Below are 25,301 nucleotides of genomic sequence, written 5' to 3'. Positions count from 1 at the left end.
GGGAGGCAGCAGTGCTAACCACTGTGTCACTGTGCCTAAACCATTCTTTATCTTTGAGCCTGGACCATTACGCTTAGTTTTTTGTGATTGTAGCTTTATTAACACTGAAGGTAACCCATTCATTTTAAATAGGTTACGACAGGAACATGCATATGAAAATACCTATTGATCCATCAGGCCTGTTCCATACAGGTGTGATGCCCCATGTAGACACTCCCCACCCACTGTATAATCCTCCAAAGGTGAAAAGCTCAAAACCATTAAAGGGAAAAAAAATAATTTGGAAAATGTCTTTCCAGCTTCCCCCAACCCATCTCCTGCCACTGCCCATGTGATCAAATTTAATTCAGGAGACTACACTGGACTACCTATTCTTGTACTGGGTGACCTCTGCGCAAACTGGAAAGAGTTGCTTCACAGCTCCAGGGTCCCAGGTTCGATTTGCGGCTTGGGTCACTGTCTGTGCAGAGTCTGCACGTTCTCCCCGTGTCTGTGTGGGTTTCCTCCGGGTGCTCCGGTCTCCTCCCACAGTCCAAAGATGTGCAGGTTAGATGGATTGACTATGCTAAATTGCCCCTTAGTATCCAAAAAAGGTTAGGTGGGGTTATGGGGATAGGGTGGAATTGTGGGGATAGGGTGGAGGTGTGGGGATAGGGTGGAGGTGTGGGCTTAGGTAGGGTACTCTTTCCAAGGGCCAGTGGCGACTCGATGGGCCGAATAGCCTCCTTCTGCACTGTAAGTTCTATGATTCTAGGTTCAACTCTGGCTCAAAGGAGTTAATACCCTTAATACCCTTACCTAGCAAAAATCTGTTGCTCTCAGTCCTGACCCTCAAAGGGCAGCACGGTAGCGCAGTGGTAGCACTGGAGCCTCACGGCGCCGAGGTCCCAGGTTCGATCCTGGCTCTGGGTCACTGCCCGTGTGGAGTTTGCACATTCTCCCCGTGTTTGCGTGGGTTTTGCCCCCACAACCCAAAGATGTGCAGACTAGGTGGATTGGCCACGCTAAATTGCCCCTTAATTGCAAAAAATGAATTGGGTATACTAAATTAATTTTTAAAAAGTCTTGACCCCCAACATCCACAGTCTTTTGGGGGAGAGAATTCCAGAATTCCCGACCCTTTGTGTGAAGAAATGCTTCTTGACATCGCTCCTGAATGGTTTGGTTCTAACTTTAAGGTTATGTGCCCTTGTTCTGGATTTCCCCATCAGAGGAAATTGTTTATCTGTATCCGTCCTATCATATCCTTTTCTTAATTTAAAACGTTCAATTAGATCACTCGTCAACATTTCAAATTCAAGTGAATACAATCCAAGTTTATGTAATCATCCCCATAACTCTTTAAATCCCAATATAATTCTGTTGAATCTGCCCTATAGCCCACCAATGAAGGCATGTATCTGTCCTGAGAGGCAGTGCTCTAAACTGAATTCAGTTCTCCAGATAGGGTCTGACTAAGGTTTTTACAACTTTAGCACAGCTTCTCCACCTATTCCAGCAGCCTCGACATAAAGGCTATTAGCGTTTTTGATTATTTCATAAGCTAACTCAGCACTGACTAGAAATTGAACATGGATTATTTGTTTTCAGTATTTGGATGATTCTGAGAAAGCCACATTTACTACCCACTCCTGGAAGAGAAAATCAGCCATGCAACATGGACTGGAGTCGTGTCCAGGCAAGACTAGGTAGGGGTGGCAGGTTACTTCCCTGAAGGACATTAATGAACCTGTTGGGCTTTTATGACGACCCAGCAGTTTTTCTGGTTCTTGCCCACTGGTGACCAGATTGAGCCATCTGGGTCTGGACCACTGTGGATTTGCTAAGAATGGTAGACTGTCCAGTCAGCACTGTGTTTGTACGATGCTTCATGCCCACAAATACATTTGATGCCTGAGTTAAAATGACACAACAACCACTTGCATTTATATAGCACTTTTAACAAAGTAAAACATCATAAGGTGCTTCACAGGACCGTTAGCAAATAAAATCTGACACTGAACTACATAAAGAAATATTTGGAGAGGTAACCAAAGCTTGAACAAAGCATAAGGTTTTGAACAGCAAGGTAAAGAAGTGAAGGGGTTAGGGAGGAATATCCAGAACGTAAGGCATGGCCACCATTCATAGAGCATTGTGAATTGGAACTTTTTTTATTCATTCATGGGAGGTGGAGATTGTTGGCTAGATTAGCATTTATTGCCCATCACTAATTGCCCTTGAGAAGGTGGTGGTGAGACGTCTTCTTAAAACGCCACAGTCCATGTGGTGTAGGTGTACCCACAGTGCTGTTAGGGGGGGGCGTTCCAAGATACCCAATGACTGTGAAGGAATGGCAATAAATTTACAAGTCAGGAAGGTGAGTGACTTGGAAGGGAACCTCCAGGTGATGGTGTTCCCATGTGTCTGCTGCCCTTGTCCTTCTAGATGATAGTGGTTCTGGGTTTGGAAGGTGCTGTCTAAGGAACCTTGGTGAATTCCTGCAGTGCATCTTGTAGATAGTACCCACTGCTGCTACTGTTCATTGGTGGTGGAGGGAGTGAATGTTTGTGGATGGGGTGTGAATTAAGTGGGGCTGCTTTGACCTGTATGGTCTCGAACATCTTTGAGTGTTGTTGGAGCTGCACTCATCCAGGCAAGTAGAGAGTTTCCATCCCACTCCTGACTTGTGCCTTGTAGATGGTGGACAGGCTTTGCAGAGCCAGCGAGTGAATTAGATGCAGCAGGACTCTCAGCCTCTGATCTGCTCTTGCAGGCACAGTATTTATATGGTGCAAGGGTCCAAAATTGGAGGAGCACAGAGGGTTGGGAAAGTTACAGAAATAGGAGGGGAGAAATTTTGATATATGGATGAGAATTTTCAAGTTGAGGCTTTGCCAGATCAGGTGTCAGCGTAGATCAGAGAGCACAGTGGCTGATGGGTGAACGGGGTGGATTTGTTATGGGTGTGTATGTTGCTGGCTGGAAATTCTGTCACTCATTGAGGGAGTGAGAACTTTGTGTTCATTGAAACTCTTGCCACATGAATGTACCTTTGTGAAACTGACTTCTCTTCTTGGACATGGAGTCATCCCTCGCTTGCCCTCCATATTGGTTGTGAGAAAGGTCTGCCCCTGGATCGAAAGAGTGTGACCCTGGGAGCTCACTGTATGAACCTCGTGAGGGAAGCTGAGCCCCCAACTGCTGAAGCACTTGTGCCAGAGTCTGCTTTCCTGAGAGAAAGAATAACGCAAGAAAAAAGGTTTTATTTTTCTCTTCTCCACTCCTGACTCAGTGCTGCCGATTAATGCCTAGGCACAGTTCCTTGGATGTAGGCTGTGGCTACAATCTGATCAATGAGGCCAGTCTTTGCTAGTGAACCCATGGCTAAATGAGTAGCACCTTTGTGTCTCAGTCGGAAGGTTGTAGGTTCAAGACCCACTTGAAAGACTCTATGTTAACCTAAAGCCCCATTTTCTCTCTAAGGTGGTTGCAAAAGATTCCACTATTTTGAAGCAATGTAAAGGAGTTTCTCTGGCCAATATTTATCCAATCAACATTAAAATGTTTTCCAATCATTATCAACTTCCTGTTTGAGCTTACTGTGCACAAATTGACTGCCTCATTTCCTATATTACAACACTTTAAAAGTACTTCACTGGCTGTAAAGCCTTTTGGCACATCTCCAACCTGTGAAACATGCAAGTTTTCTTTCTTTTCTTTGGGTATCAACAATAATCTTTCAGCACGGGTGGCAATTCATCCCATAAATATTTTATAAAGAATGCCTACTACAGGACCATACTAAAAAGCAAAGATAATTTGAGCCTCTTCTTCCCTATTATTAGCTACAGCCCCCACCCCCTCACACCAAACCATGGTATTGCCCCAATATACTACATTGGAACATCAATCCAGAATACTTGCTCCATTTTTGATTATTTGCTTGGAGGAAGGCTACTGACACACACGCAGTACTACCGAGTCAAGCTAATGCTTAAATATCATTCAGTTTGTTGTATTTTGTAAACCACAGAAAGGAAAATATTAGGCTCCAGGATCCTGGTCACTTGGGTATGGCTTTAGAAAGAAAAGAAAGACTCGGATTTATCATGCGTCTTTCGCAATCTACCCTGCAATTGGTATCCAGGGCGAACTTGAACCCACAAAGTTGATTCAGAAGCAAGAGTGCTACCACTGAGCACCAGAGAAAGATTCCAGTTTGCAATAAGTGGATCTGTACAGTGACTGTACCTTTGTAAGAAGGAATGCTTTTGCTCTGATGAGCTTTGGGCAGGGACCCTTCCTCTTGCAATATCCACTCATGCCTGTTGCGCCCAGCAATTGTGCGATAAATTGGGGTCTTGATCCTCATGATCTCATCCGAGGGATTGTCTGAGGGGCATGGTTTGTGCCTGTGATCTGGCAACTCTCCCGGCCCTGTCAGATGGAACACAATTGCTTTTGAATTGTAATTGTCTACAGACAGATGAAATGCTGCTCTTCTTACCGATATTTTTCCTTCAACAGCGGTGACTTGCAGTAAATCTTAACTGAAAGTTTACCTTTCCTGGTTTCTTCTCTTTCCGTGTCCTCTCCAAACTCTTTCTGAGGTCCTGTTTCACAGGCATCAGCAGTCCTCTGCTACCCAGTCCAAATTACCAACTCTTCATTTTTGAGTGGGACAATGAGTGTTGTCAATTTCAGCCAAATCCCAAGACATCCGGATTCCCACAGGTTTTGCTAGAGGTCATTGGAAAGCATGAGTGGGGATCTGGGCTCAGTTTTCCTTTCCATAAACTTAACATTGTGAACATTAGTGTGTTGCAATCCTTACTATATAGTTATCAATCCCTCTATTTAGCTATCTAAGCTTTGGTTTAGAGAGGGCAGTCTTTCTTCTGAGTCAAAAGCATGTGGAACCCCAGTGCAGAGACTTGATCACAATGTCTAAGCTGAAACTTCAATGGACTACTGATGGAATGTAAAATTATTGGAGGTGCCCCTTTTTGTATGAGGCATTAAACCCCAGGCATTGTCTCAGGTAGGCATACAAGATGATGTAGCAAAGATAATCAAGGTTCCTTTTATCTTTTGCCATCTCTTTCAACCCCCTACTGCACCCTCACATCTAACAAGTTCCCAAACCGTATGAATTTCCTTGTCAACATGAGAAGAGACAAATCACTCAGTTGCCTCTGCTGCCTTCCATCTTCGTGATCACAAGCCAAACCTCTCCCCATTTGACTCCAATTTTTTGTCCCCCCTTTGCCCTCTCCAATCTCATCCACAAGACTGGCATTTGGTCTCTTCACCTCATTAAACTCCTGGATCTGCAAGCTAGCTAGAATCGTGGCTGGTCCCCACTCCCTTTCAAACCCACAGTCTCTTCTTTCCTTGTCACCTCCCAAATCTGAGGCCAGCTCTTCCCCACTCCTTGTTCCAATTCCTCCAACTAAGTTGACACTCCTCAAGTACTGAAATGGGCCTAACCAAATTCATGAAGATCATATTTTGAGCTTATGATTATGGTGCGTTAGGGCTAGGCTGGGCTTCTCTGATTACAGGGAGAGAAGATCAAAGATAGGAAGGTCTCACCTCTGCAGAATGAGTAACTGTGGCCAGTCTGTTGAGGACTCTCCTCTTCCTTGACTCGTTTTATAGAGTGATGGGTGCTTGCTACCCGATGAATCGTGGGCTGTGTCAAAGTGCCTTCATCAGATGAGGTGTCTGATGAGTCTGAGGTAAACTGTTGATCTGAAGGAACGTTTGGTAGAAACAAAAAAAATTGGGTGATTGCTACAAACTTTTGAAAGTTCAATGAACCAATAATAAATCCTCCAAAAATAAGTTTGGCTTATGGGGAGGCTAAGAACAGGTAAGCTGTCAAATTGAATTTCTCCCGAGAGTGTATAAGACCCAAGGTTGTGCCATAGTTCATCTCCAAGCATATTAACAATGCTAAAGTGAGACACAGTCCCATGATCGAGCGAATGTTTATGGAAGATGAGATGGAACAGTTTGGGAATAGGGTTACTAATGTGCACCATGCCCTACACTGTGCTTGGCCTAAAGATTCCTTTCACTTTTAAAATTTGATCCTTTTGTGCTGCTAAATTGCCTCAATAGATGACTGCATCATAAACAATACTTCCTTGAAAGACGCCTGCACTGTAAATTCACTTCAGCCAAAGCAGTTTGGCAGCGCAATTTATAAAACCACCAAACATGTAGTAAATCTCCCTGATCATGAACTAACTCTGAAAGTAAGGAGTTTGTTCGTGCACACTGATTAATTATTGGTGTGCTGTAAGAGTCCTTCCTGTTTATTTCCTTTGTTCCCATTTCTTTTATTTCATTTTTATTATTTGTGGTCCGTGGACCCATAATCAGAATGTGCATGGAAGCAGAAAACCCTATCTGAAAGAGCCTGCTTGTCGGAACATTGTGTTCCCAGCTTTTTATGTTTGGAGAGGAGAGGTCAGACCCGTCAGTGCTGAGTGAATCTAAGGAACCGGTTTTGGAGGATGTAGGTTTGATTGGCTAATTGTCAACCGGCGGGTTGGCCAGGAACAGTGTGCGACCTGACAACAGTCAGCGATTGGTTCCTGCCAGGTGTTTTATTTCCAGAGAGAACCTGCTAAAGCCTCGAGACCCTCAAAAAAGAGAAGTTGTGTTTTCTCCCTCTCTCTGCTGCCGGTTGCTTGCTGTCTCTCTAAGTCCGCAATGAAGACCATTACTAGCTGGAGGAGAAGAAAATACCCAACTGAAGGCCTAACCTTGGGAAAGAAACTAACTGGAAGACATCCACCTGAATAAAAGACCCTTATCCTTTTTATTTTTTTTACCCCTCAACCACCCCTTTCAACGAGGGTAAGTCCCTCCAGAGTAGCAATCCATCAGTGATTGCCACTCTGAGGAAGATATGGGCCTATGTCACACCTCACCACCCTATGACTTGTGAGCCATGAAGGGAGGCATTTTCGGTTAACTTTTACTTTTGATCTCCGGTACAAATGAATGAAAAAGGAAGTTAAATAGCCAGCCCGAGGAAACTCACTTTGAGATGGCACAGCATTGGGATGCTATCCCGACGGGGTTTTCCAATGCTTTCCCAGCACCACCTTCGTACTCCAAATCTGTCTCTAAAGGGCCAGGAAGATTCCGGCTGAAATGTCCGACCCCTCCTTTAGCCTGTGTGCGACAAGTCACTGAGCAGTAATTACTGCTCATCCTGATCCAAGTCCTGTAAGGCCTGGGACCAGTAGAGTTTTTAACACCTGATATCACTTGTGCCACGTATTTTAGACAAAGGCCAAAGTCTCACCTGCCAATTATTTCCTTGTTAAAAGGGAAACTCTTACCTTTGTAAAGCTGATAGGCATGGCTGCAAGAATTCTCTGTCTGATCTCGCTCTCCCTTGCTCTGGCTGCCTATTGCTGGAGTTTCGTTTGAGGTGCCAGGTATCTCTCGTTGACTTCTCAGATCTAATGGTGCTGGGAAAATGAAGGTCAAAAGGAATGAATATAAGCATTTGCATGTAGTGATGTTGCATCAACAATAACTTGCATTTATAGCACCTTTAACACAATAAAATGTCCCAAAGCACTTAACAGAAAGGTTACCAAATAAGACCATAAGAAATAGGAACAGGAGTAAGCCATTCAGCCCTTCAACCCTGTTCTGCCATTTAATAAGATAATGGCTGATCTAACACTCACTGAGTCCACTTTCCGGCCTTATTTCCGTAACCCTAAATTCCCCGACTGATTAATTTCAGGGCTAATGTTCAAGGACTCAACCTTCCACAGATTCCTGGGTAAAGAATTCCAAAGATTCTTCACTCTTTGAGAGAAGAAATTTCTACTCAAATCTTGACTTAAATGAGCAACCCCTTATTCTGCGACTATGTCTACTGGTCCTACACTCTCCCATGACTGCAAACATCCTTCCAACATTCCCCTGTCTAACCCTCTATGTGTTTCGACACTGAGCTACATAAGGAGAGGTTAGGACAAGTGACCAAACACTTGATCAAAGAGATACATTTTAAGGACTGTTGAAGGAGGTAGGAAGGTTTAGGAAGGAAATTCCAGAGCTTTGGGGCTAGGCAGCTGAAGACAGGATCACCAATAATAGGGCGATGCAAATCAGGAATATCTTCGTCAGTTCTTCCCTTTTTCTTCTCTTTCCTTCCTTTTCTTTTCCTCCTTCTTTCCAGTTGCTTCATCCTACCTTTTCTCACTTTCCTTCCCTCCAGACTTCTCCCTGTCCCATCTTCCTTTTCTTTACATCCCTCTCTTCCTTTCATCCATCTCTTCCTCTTCTTCTATTTTGTCTCTTCCTTTTCACCCATCCGTTTCCTTTTTTGAATTCCTTCCTCCTTTCCCTTGATTCCTCTCTCCCTTTTCTTCTCCCTCCCTCCTAAGCCCTTATATTTCCTTCCAACCTGTTCATTTTCTTCTCATCCAATCTTGATCCCTCAGGGACATATTTTGAAATAAACTTGAAATATCTCTTATCAAGTTTTGTTAAATGTTATTGAAGACCCAGAGGAGAGAGTAAACTTGGAATGGTCCAGTTCTGTATAGCTAATGGTACACAATACTTTTACCCCACTTCCAATTGGCATGGGGATAGTGGGTGTAAAAGGCATTGAAATGTCTGATCAACCATGACCGTATTGAATGGCGGGCTGAATGGCCTCCTATTCCTATGTCCTTCTGTCTCTTCACCTATACTTGCTCACGGTATTGGTTCAGATTGGCTATTCTTCAGAGCCCAACCTAGAAAGTGTGGGTAGGCTATTCAACTGCAAGAGCATTACAGGTCACAGACAAACTGAATCATGGTGATTCCCTAATGCTCACACGTTCATTCACAACCGTGATTGTCACATCGTAATCAGGAGCATGCACCCTGGTCAATTTTCTCCCCACTAACCCAGGACCATTGAAAACAATTGTAACACTTTGCTGCTGCCAATGAATAACTAACTTAGTACAGGCCAGGAATTGAATCTGGAACCTTTCTACCCTGTGTGCTTTACTGGCGATGTAAATGTATGTGTGTATGTGTGGGGGCGGGTGGGAGGAGATGTAGGTGAAAAATTGTTGCATTATTTCTTGATTAAATTTGCAGTGATAACATTGCAATCGTTAATGATTTATTGCCAATATCATTCTGCATTAACAAAAAGGATTCACTGGCACAGAAACTGACTTAGAACCGAGCCATTTCCCTTACCTCAAATAAAATTGAAACAATATATTCAAAAACAGTAGCCGATTTCAGAGTGATTACAAGCCATCTAATCTAATCTGAGAGTTCAGATAACTGTTATAAACTGGTCTTGCTTTCCTCTGCTGTTTCGAGATGTCTTTTGACACCCCCAAGCCCCGATTAGATTAATGCCTTATAAACACTCCTGAGTACCTATTTTTCTCCATTTAAAAGGCATGTGTACTGATCGCACAGCCCAGTTGGGAAATTTATCTCTTTGTGTCTTGCACAATGTCTGATGATGGAGTGACTGAGGAAGAGACGGGTGCCAGTGATGTTCCATAAAATGTGTCCACTGTATTTACAGGAGATGGAAGGAGTGCTGCCAATAAGAGGCATTTATTGGAATTAGAAGCAAATTAAACTAGTTTACTGTCTGCTGCTGTTCCTCCACCTTGTCTCTTGCTGCAAAAATCAAAATAGTGAGGTCCACAGAACAAAATTCAATTTATTAAAGCCTAATGCAGATATTGGAGGGGCTGGGGGTTTTAGTATTTTGCTTGCTCTGGGTTTATGTTAGCAGTCACTTGTGGAATCAAAGGTAAAGGTTGATTATTTAATCACGGTGTGAGTGTGCTGCTACATGTACGCTCGCTCACCCTCCCTCCCTCTCTCACACACACACACATGTTCATACTTCCACTTGTTCAGTCATTCTCACTATCGCATACTCTTGCTCATTCTAGGAACATAGGAACAGGAGGAGGCCATTCAGCCCCTCGAGCCTTCGCCGCCATTCAATGAGACCATGGCTGGCCTGTGGCCTAACTCAATATACCTCCCGTTGGCCCATATTCCTTAATACCTTTGCTTAACAAAAAATAACCAATCTCAGATTTAAAATTAACTACTCACAAATTAATTGGGCTAACTGACGTGGGGGGCAGGGTGGCACAGCGGTTAGCACTGCTGCCTCGTGGCGCTGACGACCCGGGTTCGATCCCGGCCCCAGGTCACTGTCCGAGTGGAATTTGCACATTCTCCCCGTGTTGCGTGGGTTTCACCCCCACAACCCAAAGATGTGCAGGTTAGGGGGATTGGCCACGCTAAATTGCCCCTTAATTGGGAAAAAAAAAGAATTTTGTACACTAAATTTGTAAAAATAAATATTTTAAAAATTGGGCTAAGTGGTCTCTTTCTGCCCCATAAATTCCAGGCAATTTCTTTATTATCAGCAAAGGAGACGATGAGAGCTCAGTCTTGTGTTCTAGCTGCTTTCAGCAATCTTTCCTTCAGCAGCACTTACCTGTATAAAACTGGCAGTGGTGGCCTGATTGCATGGAGACCTCCTCTTGCTTGATTCGTTTGGGTTTATGCTGAGCGACTACATCTTGCTGGACCAAGGGGTGTGCTGCAGGCAACTCGTCAGAGGAGCTGTCCGTAGACCCAACCCCCATTGCCTGCCATGGCCCACACTGACCACTAGGCACTGGCGGAAACACAGTAGCTCCTGGAACGAGAAAGGGTCTATTAGCAGTCGTACTGTAAGGTGCAGCAGGATTTAAATCTGCCCACAGGTAGATCAGTGTTCAAACCTCAGCCAAATAAAGCAGAAGGTAAATGGAGGCACATTCCTCTTGGCACCAGACAATCACAAATCACCAAAATAATTTGAGCCAGGCCTTTCAGGATTGATGTCAGGAGGCACTGTTACACACAAAGTGTTGTGAAAATCTGGAACCCGGTCTTCCAAAAGACTGTGGAGGCTGGGGCTCAACTGAAAATCTCCAAACAGAATTAGAGGTTGCAGAGCAAGGTATATAGATAGAGTTAAGATAAAGATAAACCATATTCCAATTGAATGGTGAAATAGCTTAGAAGGGCTGCGTGTCCTTTTCCTCTTCCTGTGCTCCTCCCCATTGTGAACAGTATGTGTACAGGCCTATCAAATATACAACACTGAGAGCAGCACGGTGGCACAGTGGTTAGCACTGCAGCCTCACGGCGCCGCGATCCCAGGTTCGATCCCGGCTCTGGGTCACTGCCCGTGTGGAATTTGCACATTCCCCCGTGTTTGCGTGGGTTTCGCCCCCACAACCCAAAGATGTGCAGAGTAGGTGGATTGGCCACGCTAAATTGCCTCTTAATTGGAAAAAATGAATTGGGTACTCTAAATTAAAATATATATATATATATAATATATATATATATATATATATACACACAACACTGAAGCAGGTCATTCGGCCAAGCAATTTGTGTTGGAATTCATGCTGCGCTCGAACATGCTCCCATCCACATAACTCTCCATCCCGGTTACCTGGTCTCAGCCAGGGCAATAACTGGGCTGCTTACAGTAGGCCTCAAGAATCCCTGGGCTAGATTTGGAAATGGGTCTTGAGGGGCTGAAAAGACTCCTGTTATTAAAAATTATACCTGCTGGAAAATCCCTTTGCTCTGAGATTTGCCCAGATAGGAATGGGAAAGCTCTTTCCCCTGGCTGGTCCTCATTGTAAAGCCAGTGAGGGGAGGCATCACAAATGTTCAACACTCAACAGGAGCATTGAGACGCACTAAAGCCAAGTAGCTCACAACTCACAACAGAGTGAATTTGGGACTTCCTTGGACTGTTTAGCTCGGTCCTATATAGAATGAGATTGAATATAAGACCCCCCTGTGCTGATATGTCTCAGTGCCACATTGAGCATTCACCCACATATCCATCAGTATTCCAACTCCCTCATTTATTTCTGTACCATGCAGAATTCCTCTTTCATACAAACATTATTTTGTCTTACTGCAATGAAATGCACACTTATCCCGACAATTACGGGCTGGATTTTCCACACCCAACTCCAAAATCGCGTTCTTCTCCGGGGCAAAGAATCCAGCTTCACGCATGAAATCGGTACCGCCGCCGGTTCCGTGATTCACCACCCCCTGAAAAGCGGTGTACTGGGGGAGTACGCCGCGCATCCACCACCTGCGGCCATTGCTTGAGGCCCGCCCCACTATTCTCCACCCCCGACATGCCGAAGCCCCGACGGCGTATTTCTGATGTGGTCCCACCGTGACTCAGTCCGCCGCTGCCACAGTCAAGGGAGGGCCGATCGGAGGGCCTCATTCGGGACTGGGCTTTTATTGTGCGGACAGTCTGGGTCAGGCGAGTGGCCGATCGGGGGCACTGTTTCCGCGGTCCGCAGTGGAGCACAGCGCGGCCTCCGACCCGGAAGTGCGGGGGGCCGTATCTAGAGCTGGGAGCTCCACAATAGCTGCCTCCTAGTCCCCTGCTAGGCTGTGAATCTGTGGCCCTTCGAAAGGCCACCGTTTTCACGCCGGCATGGGGACATAGCCCCTGAAACAGAGAATCCAGTCCTACAGCTACTGAGTTAACAATTTTCATTTGAAACTTAAAAACTTATCATTTTGGAGCTGGGTGTTGTCATTGGATTAATCCACCCAACCTTGTTTGGGTGCAATAAGACTCACCTGTATAAAACTGTGGGTCATGCTCCTCCTGCTCAGCTCCCTCTGCAGACTGGTCATGGGAATCTTCCTCTGCTTCATCCAGTGGTTGTATTGCTGTTCCCTCTGCATAGTAATCTGGGACAAACTGCCCACCTTGTAGGTAGAGTAATGGAGGCACAGAGGCAGGGAATCCTGAAATGGCCAGTACATATACACCATAATATTTGTGTTTTCACCGCCCCTTCCAAATTGTTCTCTAGTGTGATAGCGATGACTCTTGCTGAAAACAGCTCTCTGTGTGCAATTTGGTAACTCAATTGGCATTTTCTATGGTTTTGTAAATCTATTGCAAGTCTTCAAACAAGTGCAGCTTCTGAACTGTGTGCAAACCTGGCAGTGTTAACCAATTTGAGCCCATCAGCCTAAAAGACTAAAAGAAACAAACTTAAGGATAAATGAAAAGAGGCCGCTCCTGATATGGGCACTGCCCAAACAAAACAAAGAGCAACGGAAACTTGTCAAACATCAATCAGAGTGCAGTTAAGGGGGTCAGTAAAGTACCTCTAACCCTGCGGTGTCCACCGGCATGGAAGGCCTCGATGGTGCCTGTGGACCCCGCCTGCTCCCTCTCCAGGGACCAGGGAGTGTGATGAATGGAGGAGAATAAAGTGTTAATCTTTTTCTTGAAAAATCTAGTTGTCTATAATTAGCAGTAACTGAAAAGTACTTTGTAAATTGAGTCAGTTTATTTTTTCCAGCTTTAAATGGGATAAACACTGCTGAGCGAGCTGAGTAGTTAATTAGCTAAATTGTTGAATCTGGCTGTTCCAGCTCCTGTTCAGTTCACTATAAATTCTGAGGTTCTTAGTGAAGCCTTGCAAATAAGTGTAGCTTGGCAACTGAGTACATAGCTGGGAGTTTGGGGGAGTTCAATGACAAAGTGCTCCTTTCCTTTGCTTTTTCTAACTTTTTCACCCTATAGGAATTGGTCCTTCCTCTATTAAAGGGGAAGGAGTTAGCTGTTTGGCAAGTATGTGGTAAGTGGTTAGTTAAGAACCCCGCTGATGTTACCTGCGCGAGTGTCTGAAAACCCTGAAGGATAACATTTTAAAAATAAATTTAGAATACCCAATTATTGTTTTCCGATTAAGGGGAAATTTATCGTGGCCAATCCACCTAACCAGCACATCTTTGGGTTGTGGGGGTAGACACGGGGAGAATGTGCAAACCCCTCACGGACAGTGACCCAGGGCCGGCATTCAAACCCGGGTCCTCAGTGCGGTAGGCAGCAGTGCTAACCACTGCCCCACCGTGCCGCCCCTCCTGAAGGGTAACTTGAACACTTGGTTAATAGTGGTGCATATTTGTTTGGAATAATATGAGGAACCCAATGTACACCAGTCCAGTCTTTGTGTAGACAATTAATAAAGGATATTTATTAAAGTAAAAGAAAAAATCACATGACAAAAGATTAATATACACTATGACAGCTGAGTATATGAATAACTAAATAACTGTTTTATCTGGGGAAATTTCTTGAGATATATGCAGGTGAGGGCATTTACTAGACAACAGGTGAGGGAATTTCCATTGCTCCCGACGCAGGGGATACAGGACAGGGTGCTTTCAGGGGTGTGGGTCGGAGAGGGCAAGGTGTCAGAGATTTACCGAGAGATGAGGGAAGAGGGGGAGGAGTCGGTGGGCGAACTAAAAGGAAAGTGGGAAGAAGAACTAGGGGAGGAGATAGAGGAGGGTATGTGGGCTGATGCCCTAAGCAGGGTAAATTCCTCTTCCTCATGCGCCAGGCTTAGCCTGATTCAATTTAAGGTGCTACATAGAGCACACATAACGGGAGCAAGATTGAGCAGGTTCTTTGGAGTGGAGGACAAATGTGGGAGGTGTGGCGGGAGCCCGGCAAACCACGCACATATGTTTTGGGCATGCCCGGCACTGGAAGGGTATTGGAAGGGAGTGACGGGAGTGATTTCGCGGGTGGTGAAGGCCCGGGTCAAACCAGGCTGGGGGTTAGCTCTATTTGGAGTTGCGGAAGAGCCGGGAGTGCAGGAGGCGAAAGAGGCCGACGTTGTGGCCTTTGCGTCCCTAGTAGCCCGGCGCAGGATCCTACTCATGTGGAAGGAGGCGAAACCCCCCGGACTGGAGACCTGGGTAAATGATATGGCGGGGTTCATTAAACTGGAGCAGATAAAGTTTGCCCTGAGAGGATCGGCTCAAGGGTTCACCAGGCGGTGGCAGCCATTTCTCGACTACCTAGGGGAACGTTAGAGGGAAGACAGATGACCAGCAGCAGCAACCCAGGGGGAGGGGGGGTTTAGTTTAGGTCAAAGATAAAGGGGTTTTGTTACTTGTGTATTGTTTAAAATTTCTGTATTGTTATTGTTGCGTTTGCTTTGTAAGAGGGGAAAAATTGTTGTTTGGGGAAAAATTTTCAATAAAACATTTATAACTGTTTTATCTGAAGTTACCTTGTTCCCAAAACATGTCCACGTTTCCTGAACTCACATGAGACATCCCTTTTCCCAAGCAACATCCAATTTTAGTAACTCTATAGGTCAAATCCAGTCAATAGTTACCACACAATACGGCTTAGGTAACCACGTCTGGGAAAATGTCTCTTCCTGGTTCAGCAAAGGCACAAACTGTGTATTTTAGAGGAGAATGTCTGCAATCTGTCATGGCTTTAAATGTTAGATGGACCAGACTTCAATGGCTTGGATCACAGATGGAACTGGCTATTGGTTGAAGAACTAACCTGCTTCCCCAATGAGGGTGCTATACTGATTGGACGCTTTGATATTCCCCTCTGTGGATTCTGCTGTTACCCACGCTCAAATTCCTTGCCTTTAGAAGTTATCATTTGTATAGCCCAACTGATTGCTGGTCAACAATATTTTTGATATGGTCACTCGCACCTCAATGTCTCATGACTCCTGCCAATCTTGTTACTGGACAAGGATCCACAGAATGTAGGTCGTATCGACCTATTTCATCGTTAAACATTGACACAGAGCTCTTAGTTGCAGAGGTGTCCTAGTGCATGAATCGCAAAAGGCTGGGATTCGGGTACAGCAAAAAAATTAGGAAAGTGATAAAACGTTATCACTTTTTGTAAGGGGAATTGAATACAAAAGTAGGAAAGTTATGCTTCAGTTAAGTTTAAGGCATTGGGAGACTTCTGGTGTCGCATGTAGGGGGGTAGCGCGCATGTGGAGGCTCTCTGTTAAAAATCACTTATTTTTAACGCAACGTACAGTTGGATCAACTTAAAAACCTAATAACTCTGGATAAGAAGACCTGAATCGTTTGATCTGTATGTTTCAGTAAAAATGTGGTGAAGCTTACAAACTTGCATTTAAAGAACACAAGCAGAGCCTAATGAGAGATGTGTGGTCAAGAATAACCTGGTGTAATTTTCAGCAATGGAAAAAATATCATGGGCTGGATTCTCCGTTTCTGAGGCTATGTGGTGGTGCGAATGGAGAATCCACGGGAGGTTCGCGACAGGAAAATTGGCGTGAACCCCTCGCCGATTCCGATACTGGGGAGGGGCTAGAGCTGACGCCATGTGAAACCCCCGTGGATTGTGCCACAAACGGCCGGGGAATGGACGGGTCCCGGGCCGCCAATGCGCAGGGCTGACGACCTGCACCGGTCATGCCGTAAAACATGCCAATGGCAGCCCGCCCCCTGGCCAACACCTTCACTCCCCCCAGCCCCAGCAGAAGCCCACGGCCAGAAGCACGGATCCCGGACGAGTGTGGCGGCGCTAGACACTGTCCGCAGCCGGCACGCCGGATTCCCAACTGCTGGGACCACACATGGCCCACGCCATCGGGAACTCGGCCCATTCGGCATTACGGGTGGGCCGGCCGATGACCCACGACGCACGTCATGATGATGCTGGTTTGGAAGGGGTGGAGCATGACTCATGGCGTCAAACTGTCGTCGGCTCCGATTCCGGCGTTGGAATTCATTCTGACGATTTTGACGCCGGGCTACGGAGAACCGAGCCCATGTGTTAACTTCCGTCCCATCTAGCCTAATTACTTCACAAAGTGTACAGCTGAGCTGTGTGGATCCAGTGCGGCCCTGGTTCAAACTCTGGTCTGTTCGGAGTGAGCTACTTTTGGGCAGGACATTTGCTGGAAGGGATAACACCGGCAGGTCCTAGCTCCTGATTGGTTCATGCACTTTCACATGTTGCTCTGTGAGGTGGGGGATAGAATTGGGCTCCACTATGATAACCCCTGTTCCAACAACAACCCCACTTCCCCCACCGCCGGCTCCTGATTCCAGTTAACGTGTTATGCTCCTGTTCCTTTGGAATGATTGCTCACATAGATAATGGAAATCACCAAATTTTCTGTAAATCACCTTGCTTATCACCAAAACATCTTGCATTTTAAAAATTATTTGTTCCTGGGATGTGGGCGTCGCTGGGTCAGCATTTAATGCCCATCCCTGAGGACATTTAAGATTTAACCACATTGCTGCGGGTGTGGAGTCATGTGTAGGCCAGACCAGGTAAGGACGGCAGATTTCCTTCCCTAAAGGACATTGATGAACCAGATGGGTTTTTATGACAATCGATAATGGGTTTAATTGTCACCATTAAACTTTTAATTCCAGATTTTATTGAATTCAAATTTCACCGTACTCCGTGGTGGGATTCGAACCTGGGTCCCCAGAGCATTTCCCTGGGTCTCTGGATTACTAATCCAGTGACAATACCACCACACCACTGGATCTTTGCTATAGTAAAATAATGCAAGGCACTTGACAGGAACTTTAAACATAATTTGACAGCAAGACACATATAGAAATATTTGGGACGGCCAAAAGCTTGCTTTTAATAAGTGTCTTTAAAGGAGAGGAGAGATGGAGAAGTTTAAGGAGGGATTTCTAAAATTTAGGACCCAGGCAGCTAAGGCGTGGGTGAACAAAGAAAATGAGGACCTGCAAGAAACCAAAATTGGAGGAGCGCAGAGGTCTCGGGAGGGCTGTGGGTTGGGATTGACAGAGATAGCAAGGGATGAAATCAAGGAGAGATTTGAAAATAAGGATAAAGGATAAGAATTTTAAAATCAAGACTGACAACCTGGGAGTCAGTGTAGGTCGGCAACCACAGGGGTAAGGGATGACCTTGACTTGGTGCAAGTTAGGATATAGTCAGCAGAGTTTCGAATAGAATGAACTCAAGGGTGCAAGGTGGGAAGTCAACAAGAAAGCATTTGAATATGGAGGCTGAATATAACTAAGACATTGATGAGGATGAATAATTCAAGCAGTCCAATCAGACTACTAGCCAAAACACTAAAGGGGAAATTTTAACAGGCTCCTTTTAAAAACGGAGTCTTGTCATTGTTAAAGTCCAAGATATTACTCTTCCCTCTACTCCGCCCCCTTAGCATTCAATCATGATTTGTGCGCCTGCCTTTACTGCACAGCCTGGCTGATTATTCCAGCCATTTATCAGGCCCAATCCTTCTGCAATCTTGCCTAAATTTATTTTTCCCGAGTTACAAATTTGACCTTTGCTTCTATCATCCTGCCATATTGTAAAGTGATATTTAGGATTTCCTTTATCTAAGCCATTTAATACTTCAACTGGTTCTCCTCAACCACCCTCTCTTTTGACTATGGCGACAGAGCTTTATTTTCAAATCTTTCCTCATAACTCATTCCCTTTACATCTGCAATAATTCGTGTTTTTCTGTATTTTAAGGACATTATTTTATAGAGCGAAAAATAAATCAAACAGTAACAGTGAACAATGTTCGGAATAGAAGCAAAGAAAGGCTACTTGGCCAACCGCTTGTTCAGAGTACTTTGGTGATTATTTTTAGGGGACTTCACCCCTGCCACCTTAACTGTCTTGGCTGTGATGCTTCTGTGGTCAAATTTCCTGCTGACATTCATTGTTGAAGCTCTCACTGTTCATTTGGCTGAATGGAGTAGGTAGGGGATGATTGAAATTGAACCCAGTGAGGAGTCTGGAGAGAAGAAAAGGTTTACCAGACAAAATGGCAAATAAAATATGTTTGGAGCACTGTTATCAACAGTGATGGAACGGAGAAATCGCAGGAGTTCTACAATGAAAAAATCGGTGCCGACCCTTCATCGATTCTGGGACCGGTGAGCGGCTAGCAGTGGCCGGGTCCCTGGCCGTGCATGTGCACAGTGACAACCTGCAACGGTCGTATCGTACAACATAGCACGGCTGCGTGCGGACCCGGCCCGCCATCCACGACCCCACAGGCCACCCCCCACCAGTTCCCCCAGCCCTCGCGGAAGCCGCCCCAGCCAACCGCACAGATCCCGGGCAAGTGTGGCGGCGCTGGACACAGTCGCAGCTGCCACGCCAGGATACTGACCGCTGAGACCACACATGACCCGTGGGTCGGGAACTCCAGCCATCGGGGGCGGAGAATCGTGGGAGGGCCTGCCGATGATGCGCCAATGTCATTGCAACGGTGCGCGGTGCGATTATGCCATTTCGGAGAGGACGGAGCATGGCTGACCGGCATCAAACAGGCGGCAGCCCCGATTTGGGTGTCAGAGTGGAATCTCCGCCCAATCGGGGATTACGATATCCACATCGGGAAACGGAGAATCCCACCCTCTGTCTCTAGAAATTGGACAAGGACAAGATTGGCTTTGTGTAATACATGAGTAAATAGTTTCCCCAAACACCCGCATATGATCCAGATTCATAGAACATACAGTGCAGAAGGAGGTCATTCGGCCCATCGAGTCTGCACCGACCCACTTAAGCCCTCACTTCCACCCTATCCCCATAACCCAATAACCCCTCCTAACCTTTTTGGACACTCAGGAACAATTTATCACGGCCAATCCACCTAACCTGCACGTCTTTGGACTGTGGGAGGAAACCGGAGCAGCCGGAGGAAACCCACGCAGACACGGGGAGAACGTGCAGACTCCGCACAGACAGTGACCCAGCGGGGAATCGAACCTGGGACCCTGGCGCTGTGAAGCCACAGTGCTATCCACTTGTGCTACCGTGCTGCCCATTCTGTCAGGAAGAATGGCTGGTTGGGCAGCTGACAGAGGGCAGCTGTTACCTGTGCAATTGTGGCCTAGCATGATTCATTGTTTTCCAGAGAAGGTGGGGGGAAATATTAGCACGGCCGGATAAGTATTAATCCCCAGACTTCTGAAGTATTGTGTTCAATTTTAGGAAGGATTTCAAGGGCTTGAAGAGGGGTGCAGAATAAATTTATTAGCATCAGGCCTGAAGGATTGGAAATACTGGAATCGTTTCTTTTTTTTAAATAATCTTTATTGTCACAAGTAGGCTTACATTAACACTGCAATGAAGTTACTGTGAAAAGCCCCTAGTCGCCACATTCCGGCGCCTGTTCGGGTACACTGAGGGAGAATTCAGAATGTCCAAATTTCCGAACAGCAGCATGTCTTTCGGGACTTGCGGGAGGAAACCGGAGCACCCGGATGAAACCCACGCAGACACGGGCAGACTCCGCACAGACAGTGACCCAAGCCGGGAATCAAACCTGGGACCCTGGCGCTGTGAAGCAACAGTGCTAACCACTGTGTTACCGTGCCGCGGTGATTTGATAGAGGTGTTCAAAATCATGTACGGATTTATTGAGTAAATGAGGAGAAACTGTTTACAAAGGCAGAAAGGTCAAAAGCCGGAGAACACAATTTAAGCGATTGGCAAAAGAACCAGAGGCAACATGAAGAAACATTGTTTTATGCAGCAGGTTGTTATAAAAGTGCCGTGGAACAGATTCGGTAATAACTTGCAAAACGGAATTTAGTAAATATTTGAAAGGAAAAAAATATACAGGATAACGGCAAAAGAGCAGTAGAGAAGGACTAATTAGACAGCTCTGTGGGGCAAATGGCCCCCTTCTATGCTGTTTCATTCTCTGATTCTATCTTATAAAGAACATGTTGTGCTGCGAGGGTTAAGCCAATTATTGTTCTCCTGCTCCAGCCTGTGACTATAATTTTAATTCTCAGCTATTTCACTGATGTTCATGTAGTTTAGTAAATCGCAGTCACAATGCCATCCTCTTGTTGGGAGGAAGAACATGGAATTTAATTTTATTATTCCCAAAACATGAGAACCTACAAGGATTAAAACATTATATTGAGGGAGAGGAGATAGTGGGTGGTCTGAGTGGAGACGATTGAATGAAGCTCTTGTGCTGGCTTGATCACATTACCGATTTCTAATCGCTGAGGCATTCTCAGATACCCAACATCGAGAACAGAGCAGCCCTGCTCGGCACAAGAAAAATGCCACGAAAGAGTCTAGTCTTTTACAAAGAAAGGCGATGGAAAGTGGTACAATTCCCGGTACTGCTGAATTGTGATAAGATCATTGGTGGCGTGAAGCAGCAATTTAACATTGAATTCTCATTGTGGTTGCACTCCAATGTACCAACCACTGCCTCATCCCCTGATAAGATCAACTTCCATTTCACTGATGTTCAGTGTGACCTTAAACAGGACTTGATTGTATCTGTAAAGAATGTGGGTTTTTTTCTTCATCAGCTGAAGAAAAAAACAACAGGGTGTGATTTTTAATATAGATAACTTGTACAAAAATCCTCTTTTGTTTGCCTATGTTGGCGGCATCATTAACCTTACGAGTACCGCATTGCTTTGGGCATATGTTATGTGTTCTAAGTTGGAACAGGCTGTGAGTGCCAAATGCACCGCACTGGATTCTACCACGGGTATAGCTCTCACCCTCACTTTCCCCCCACTCTCCCAAACAACACCAACTGGCCCCTTTAATATTCAAAGTTGCTTCACATGAGTGATTACCAAACAAAATTCGACACATGCCACATAAGGAGATACTAGGACAGGCAGCCAAACGCTTTGCAAAGAGGTAGTTTTTAAGGAACGTCTCAGAGAAGAGAGATGTGGAGAGGTTTTGGGAGGCAATTGCAGAGTTTAGAGCCCAGGCATCTGAAAACAAGGCACAGCTGCCAATGGCAGAAGATCCAAATGAGAGAAGTACAGGAGGGCAGAATTGGAGGACTGTGCATTAAAGGTGCCATATAAAAGCAAGTTATTGTTCTCTTCCTTAATGTGCGGCATCTCGTGAATTAAAATCTTCTGAAAATACTGATTTTCCAAAACCAAAATTGCTTTCATAACATAGCCACAATCTTTGGAGGATTAAAATTTGCAGAATAATTGGAGACATTTGTATGCCTTGATGCGAAGATGCTGATTTTGTAACCTCATAAAACATTTATAGAGACTGAACTTAACGTTATGAATCCTGTGTTGGTTTTTAAATCAAAAACTGTCAAATTTCATGATCAGTCACACTTAGTTCAGGGTTCAGTTTATTTGTTGAAATCATGAACTGAAAAGCTGCAGTGTTATTACTATGTTGTAAAATATTTATTTCAATATTTTAAAAGCACTGTTTGCAGTTTTTGGCTCCACACTATTGGAAGGAGATTGAGGCTTTACTGGGTACGCAAAGATTCACAGAATGTATAAATACAAAGAAAGACTTGATAAATTGAGCGTTCTTCATTAGGACCAGTCAAATGATGTACGAGTACCGAGATGCGGTACTTGTAAGGTTAATGATGCCACCATCATGCTGCCTCTCTGTGCCAAGGACCCGGGTTTGATTCTGACCTCCGGTGGCTGTGTGGAGTTTGCACACACTCCCCATGTCTGCATGGGGCTCCTCCGGGTGCCCTAGTTCCCTCCACAGTCCAAAGAAGTGCAGACTAGGTGGAATGGCCGTGGTGAATTGTCCCTTAATGTCCAAAGTTGGGTGGGGTTACGGGGAATGGGGCGGGGGATTGGGCTTGGCTGGGGTGTTTTTTCGGAGGGTCGGTGCAGACTCAATGGGCCGGGTGGCCTCCTTCTGCACTGTCGCAATTCCATGAAATTATGTGATCGAAATGTTTAAAATAATGAAGAAACAGGACAGAGGAGATGGTTCATTCTGGCCAGTGGACACAGGGCATAGAATGAAGGGCCGCTGATGGAAGATGACACGTAAGATTTAAAACAGAGAGGAAAAACCTCAACACAGAAAATTAAGAGTTTGTGGAACTCACATAGAGACTGAGTGGTTGAGGCACGTTCTGTCAACATGCAAGATAAGATTGGATGAAGGAGAAGAGGATGAAAGGATATGGGGACAGGGTGGATAGATGTTATTGGGACTGTTTGTAAGACTGGAGGGTAAACATCAACATGGACTGGATGAGATGAATGGACTGCATCCATGTTGTAACTTGTTTGTACTTTTATGTACTTTCACCAACAGAATGGAACTTTGGGAAATTTGACACTCTTGACTTATTTCCTCTCATTTTAATTTTGGTGGCTTGTGCCCTATAGCCACTTTCCATTTCTCTAAGTTTCTTAATTTAAGATTTAATATTGCTTGATAAACTTGCTGTGATCATTAATTTCATGGAATTGGGGGAGGGGGTAGAGTTGTTGTCAGCCAGGATGACAAATGATGAGAACGCTGAAGATTGGAACATAGAACAGGAGAAAGTTATTCAGCCTTTCCAGCCTGATCTGTCATGACCCTTAAAATCCCTACCCTACATAAATCTGTCAGTATAATCTTTGACATTCGTTTGAAAGATGACACCTCCAACAGTACAGCACTCCTTCGATTTTGGGAATATCAACCTTAATTTTGTGTTCAAGTCCATGACTCAGAGACTACCCGTAGATACAAAAATATTTTGCAAATGTACTGAAATGTTTAAATAAGCTGCATCATTTAACATTACACTACCTTGATCCTGATGTGCAGTACTTAAACACAGACAGATGTGCAGTACTTAAACACATACAGTGCTTTTGAACCATGCCTGGTCTTCCTGTGAGTCAAAAGATACAAACTGAATGCCTTCACCATTGAAACATGTTAACATAATCAAAGCGGTAGAGATCACAGTCTTCCAGAGAAAATCCTGTATCTCTTCCCTGAGGTGTGAAAACCAGCCAGGCTGTATCATAGGTTTTATTAGCATGCAATCACGGACTTCATCTCTTTTGTGCGTAAAGTAAGAAAAGTCGCCATGGCCCTTTGAAAGGGAAGGCTGACTTAACCTGAGGATCTCCACACCTCAGGCGAGGGGCAAGGTTGAGAAGGCGGGGCCTTCATGAATAACTTCTGCCGGTACGGGGAATTGAACCTGCGCTGTAGGCCTCGCTCCACATCACAAACCAGCCGCCCAGCCAACTGAGCTAAACTAAGGTTTTTTAAAATAAATTTAGAGTAATTTTTTTTTTCCCCAATTAAGGGGCAATTTAGCGTGGCCAATCCACCTTCTCTGCACATCTTTGGGTTGTGGGGGTGAGACCCACATAAACTCCACACGGACAGTGACATGGGGCCGAGGTCCTCAGCGGCGTGAAGTAAATTGAGGTTTAAGGAAGGAATTGCAGAGGTTAGAGTCTAGGCATCTAAAGGCATGGCCATCAATGATGGGGTGAGGGAATCAAGAATGAGCAAAAGGCCTGGGTTGGAGTAATGCAGACATCTCTGAGGTTTGAAGGGCTGGAGAGGTTGTAAAGGTGAAGAGATGAGGCCACACAGGGATTTAAATACAAGAATGAAATTGACCAGACCATTCACCCATAGACACTGGTTTTTAAAAAAATTTAGAGTACCCAATTCTTTTCCAATTTTAGGGACAATTTAGCGTGGCCAACCCACCTAATCTTTGTGGTGAAACCCACACAGACACAGGGAGAATGTGCAAACTCTACACGGACAGTGACCCAGGGCCGGGATTCGAACCCGGGTCTTCAGCACCGCAGTCCCAGTGCTAACCACTGTGCCACATGCTGCCCCCTGCAGTGTTAAGATTAGGTTGTAATGCATCCCCAAATCTGATTGTTTTTTAAAAAAGGAAATAACCCTTATTTATATGGTACCGTTTCACAACCTCAGGATGTCTCGACGTGTTTTAGAGCTGGTGAAGTACTTTTGAGGTGTAGCCAGTGTTGCAAAGTACAAATCACAGCTGCAAATTTGCATGTTTGTTGGGCGGGATTTATACACCATCCTGCCGCGTGTTTTTCAGTAGCGGAGGCGGCCCGCCAGCGGGAGCTACCGGGGGATTTCCCGGTGACAGCACCTCTCGTCGCCGGGAAACCAGTGCGTCGGCGTGGGATAGCCGGTAAATTCCGCCGATTGCCTTTTGCTCTTTGTGTCGTTGTAGATGTTTTTCTGTATCTGGTTAGCTGTGGATATGACTGCCTTGTCCATTTTCAAGGTTTTATTTCAGAACAGAGACCTCCTTGAAGGTTGCTCTCTATAACTAGGTATACACTTGCAATCTTTTGACTTGCAGTTGCAGAGTATCTAATTCAATGTCAGCCGTAAATATGACATTGGGATCACAGCTCATTTTTAATAACTCAAAGACGGGGCAGAACGGTGGCACAGTGGTTAGCACTGCTGCCTACAGCGCTGAGGACCCGGGTTTGAATCCCGGCTCAGGGTCACTGTCCGTGTGGAGTATGTACCATCTACCCGTGTCTGCGTGGGTTTCACCCCCACAACCCAAAAGGTGTGAAGGTTAAGTGGATTGGCCACGCCAAATTGTCCC

General features: G+C 45.2%; 2 protein-coding genes across 10 annotated transcripts in view; one reads left to right on the top strand and one right to left on the bottom strand.

Moving 5' to 3' along the window:
• The window catches only part of LOC140398652 (sorting nexin-11-like), a 166,254-nt gene that overhangs the window by 81,962 nt on the left and 58,991 nt on the right, over positions 1–25,301 (top strand). For 4 of the 6 annotated variants that reach the window (XM_072487560.1, XM_072487563.1, XM_072487561.1 and 1 more), the window contains one exon: positions 1,591–1,688. The exons of the other annotated variants lie outside the window; for them this stretch is intronic. In XM_072487560.1, coding sequence (XP_072343661.1) covers positions 1,591–1,688 — 98 coding nt within the window. The remainder of the gene's footprint in view (positions 1–1,590; positions 1,689–25,301) is intronic. 6 annotated transcript variants of the gene reach the window in all.
• Positions 1–25,301, bottom strand: part of LOC140398651 (uncharacterized protein C17orf113-like) — a 50,697-nt gene that overhangs the window by 2,598 nt on the left and 22,798 nt on the right. For 2 of the 4 annotated variants that reach the window (XM_072487559.1, XM_072487555.1), the window contains exons 2-7: positions 12,691–12,861; positions 10,508–10,711; positions 7,344–7,475; positions 5,578–5,736; positions 4,234–4,419; positions 3,033–3,212 (exon numbers count right to left, since the gene is read on the bottom strand). In XM_072487559.1, the coding sequence (XP_072343660.1) occupies positions 3,033–3,212; positions 4,234–4,419; positions 5,578–5,736; positions 7,344–7,475; positions 10,508–10,711; positions 12,691–12,861 (1,032 nt within the window). The remainder of the gene's footprint in view (positions 1–3,032; positions 3,213–4,233; positions 4,420–5,577; positions 5,737–7,343; positions 7,476–10,507; positions 10,712–12,690; positions 12,862–25,301) is intronic. The other 2 variants (XM_072487557.1, XM_072487558.1) reach the window with 2 other exon arrangements.

The sequence above is a fragment of the Scyliorhinus torazame genome, chromosome 21, assembly GCF_047496885.1.
Source record: "Scyliorhinus torazame isolate Kashiwa2021f chromosome 21, sScyTor2.1, whole genome shotgun sequence".
Classification (NCBI taxonomy): Eukaryota; Metazoa; Chordata; class Chondrichthyes; order Carcharhiniformes; family Scyliorhinidae; genus Scyliorhinus; species Scyliorhinus torazame.
The sequence above is the reverse complement of the archived record's forward strand: the minus strand, read 5'-3'. Positions and strand labels throughout refer to the sequence as shown.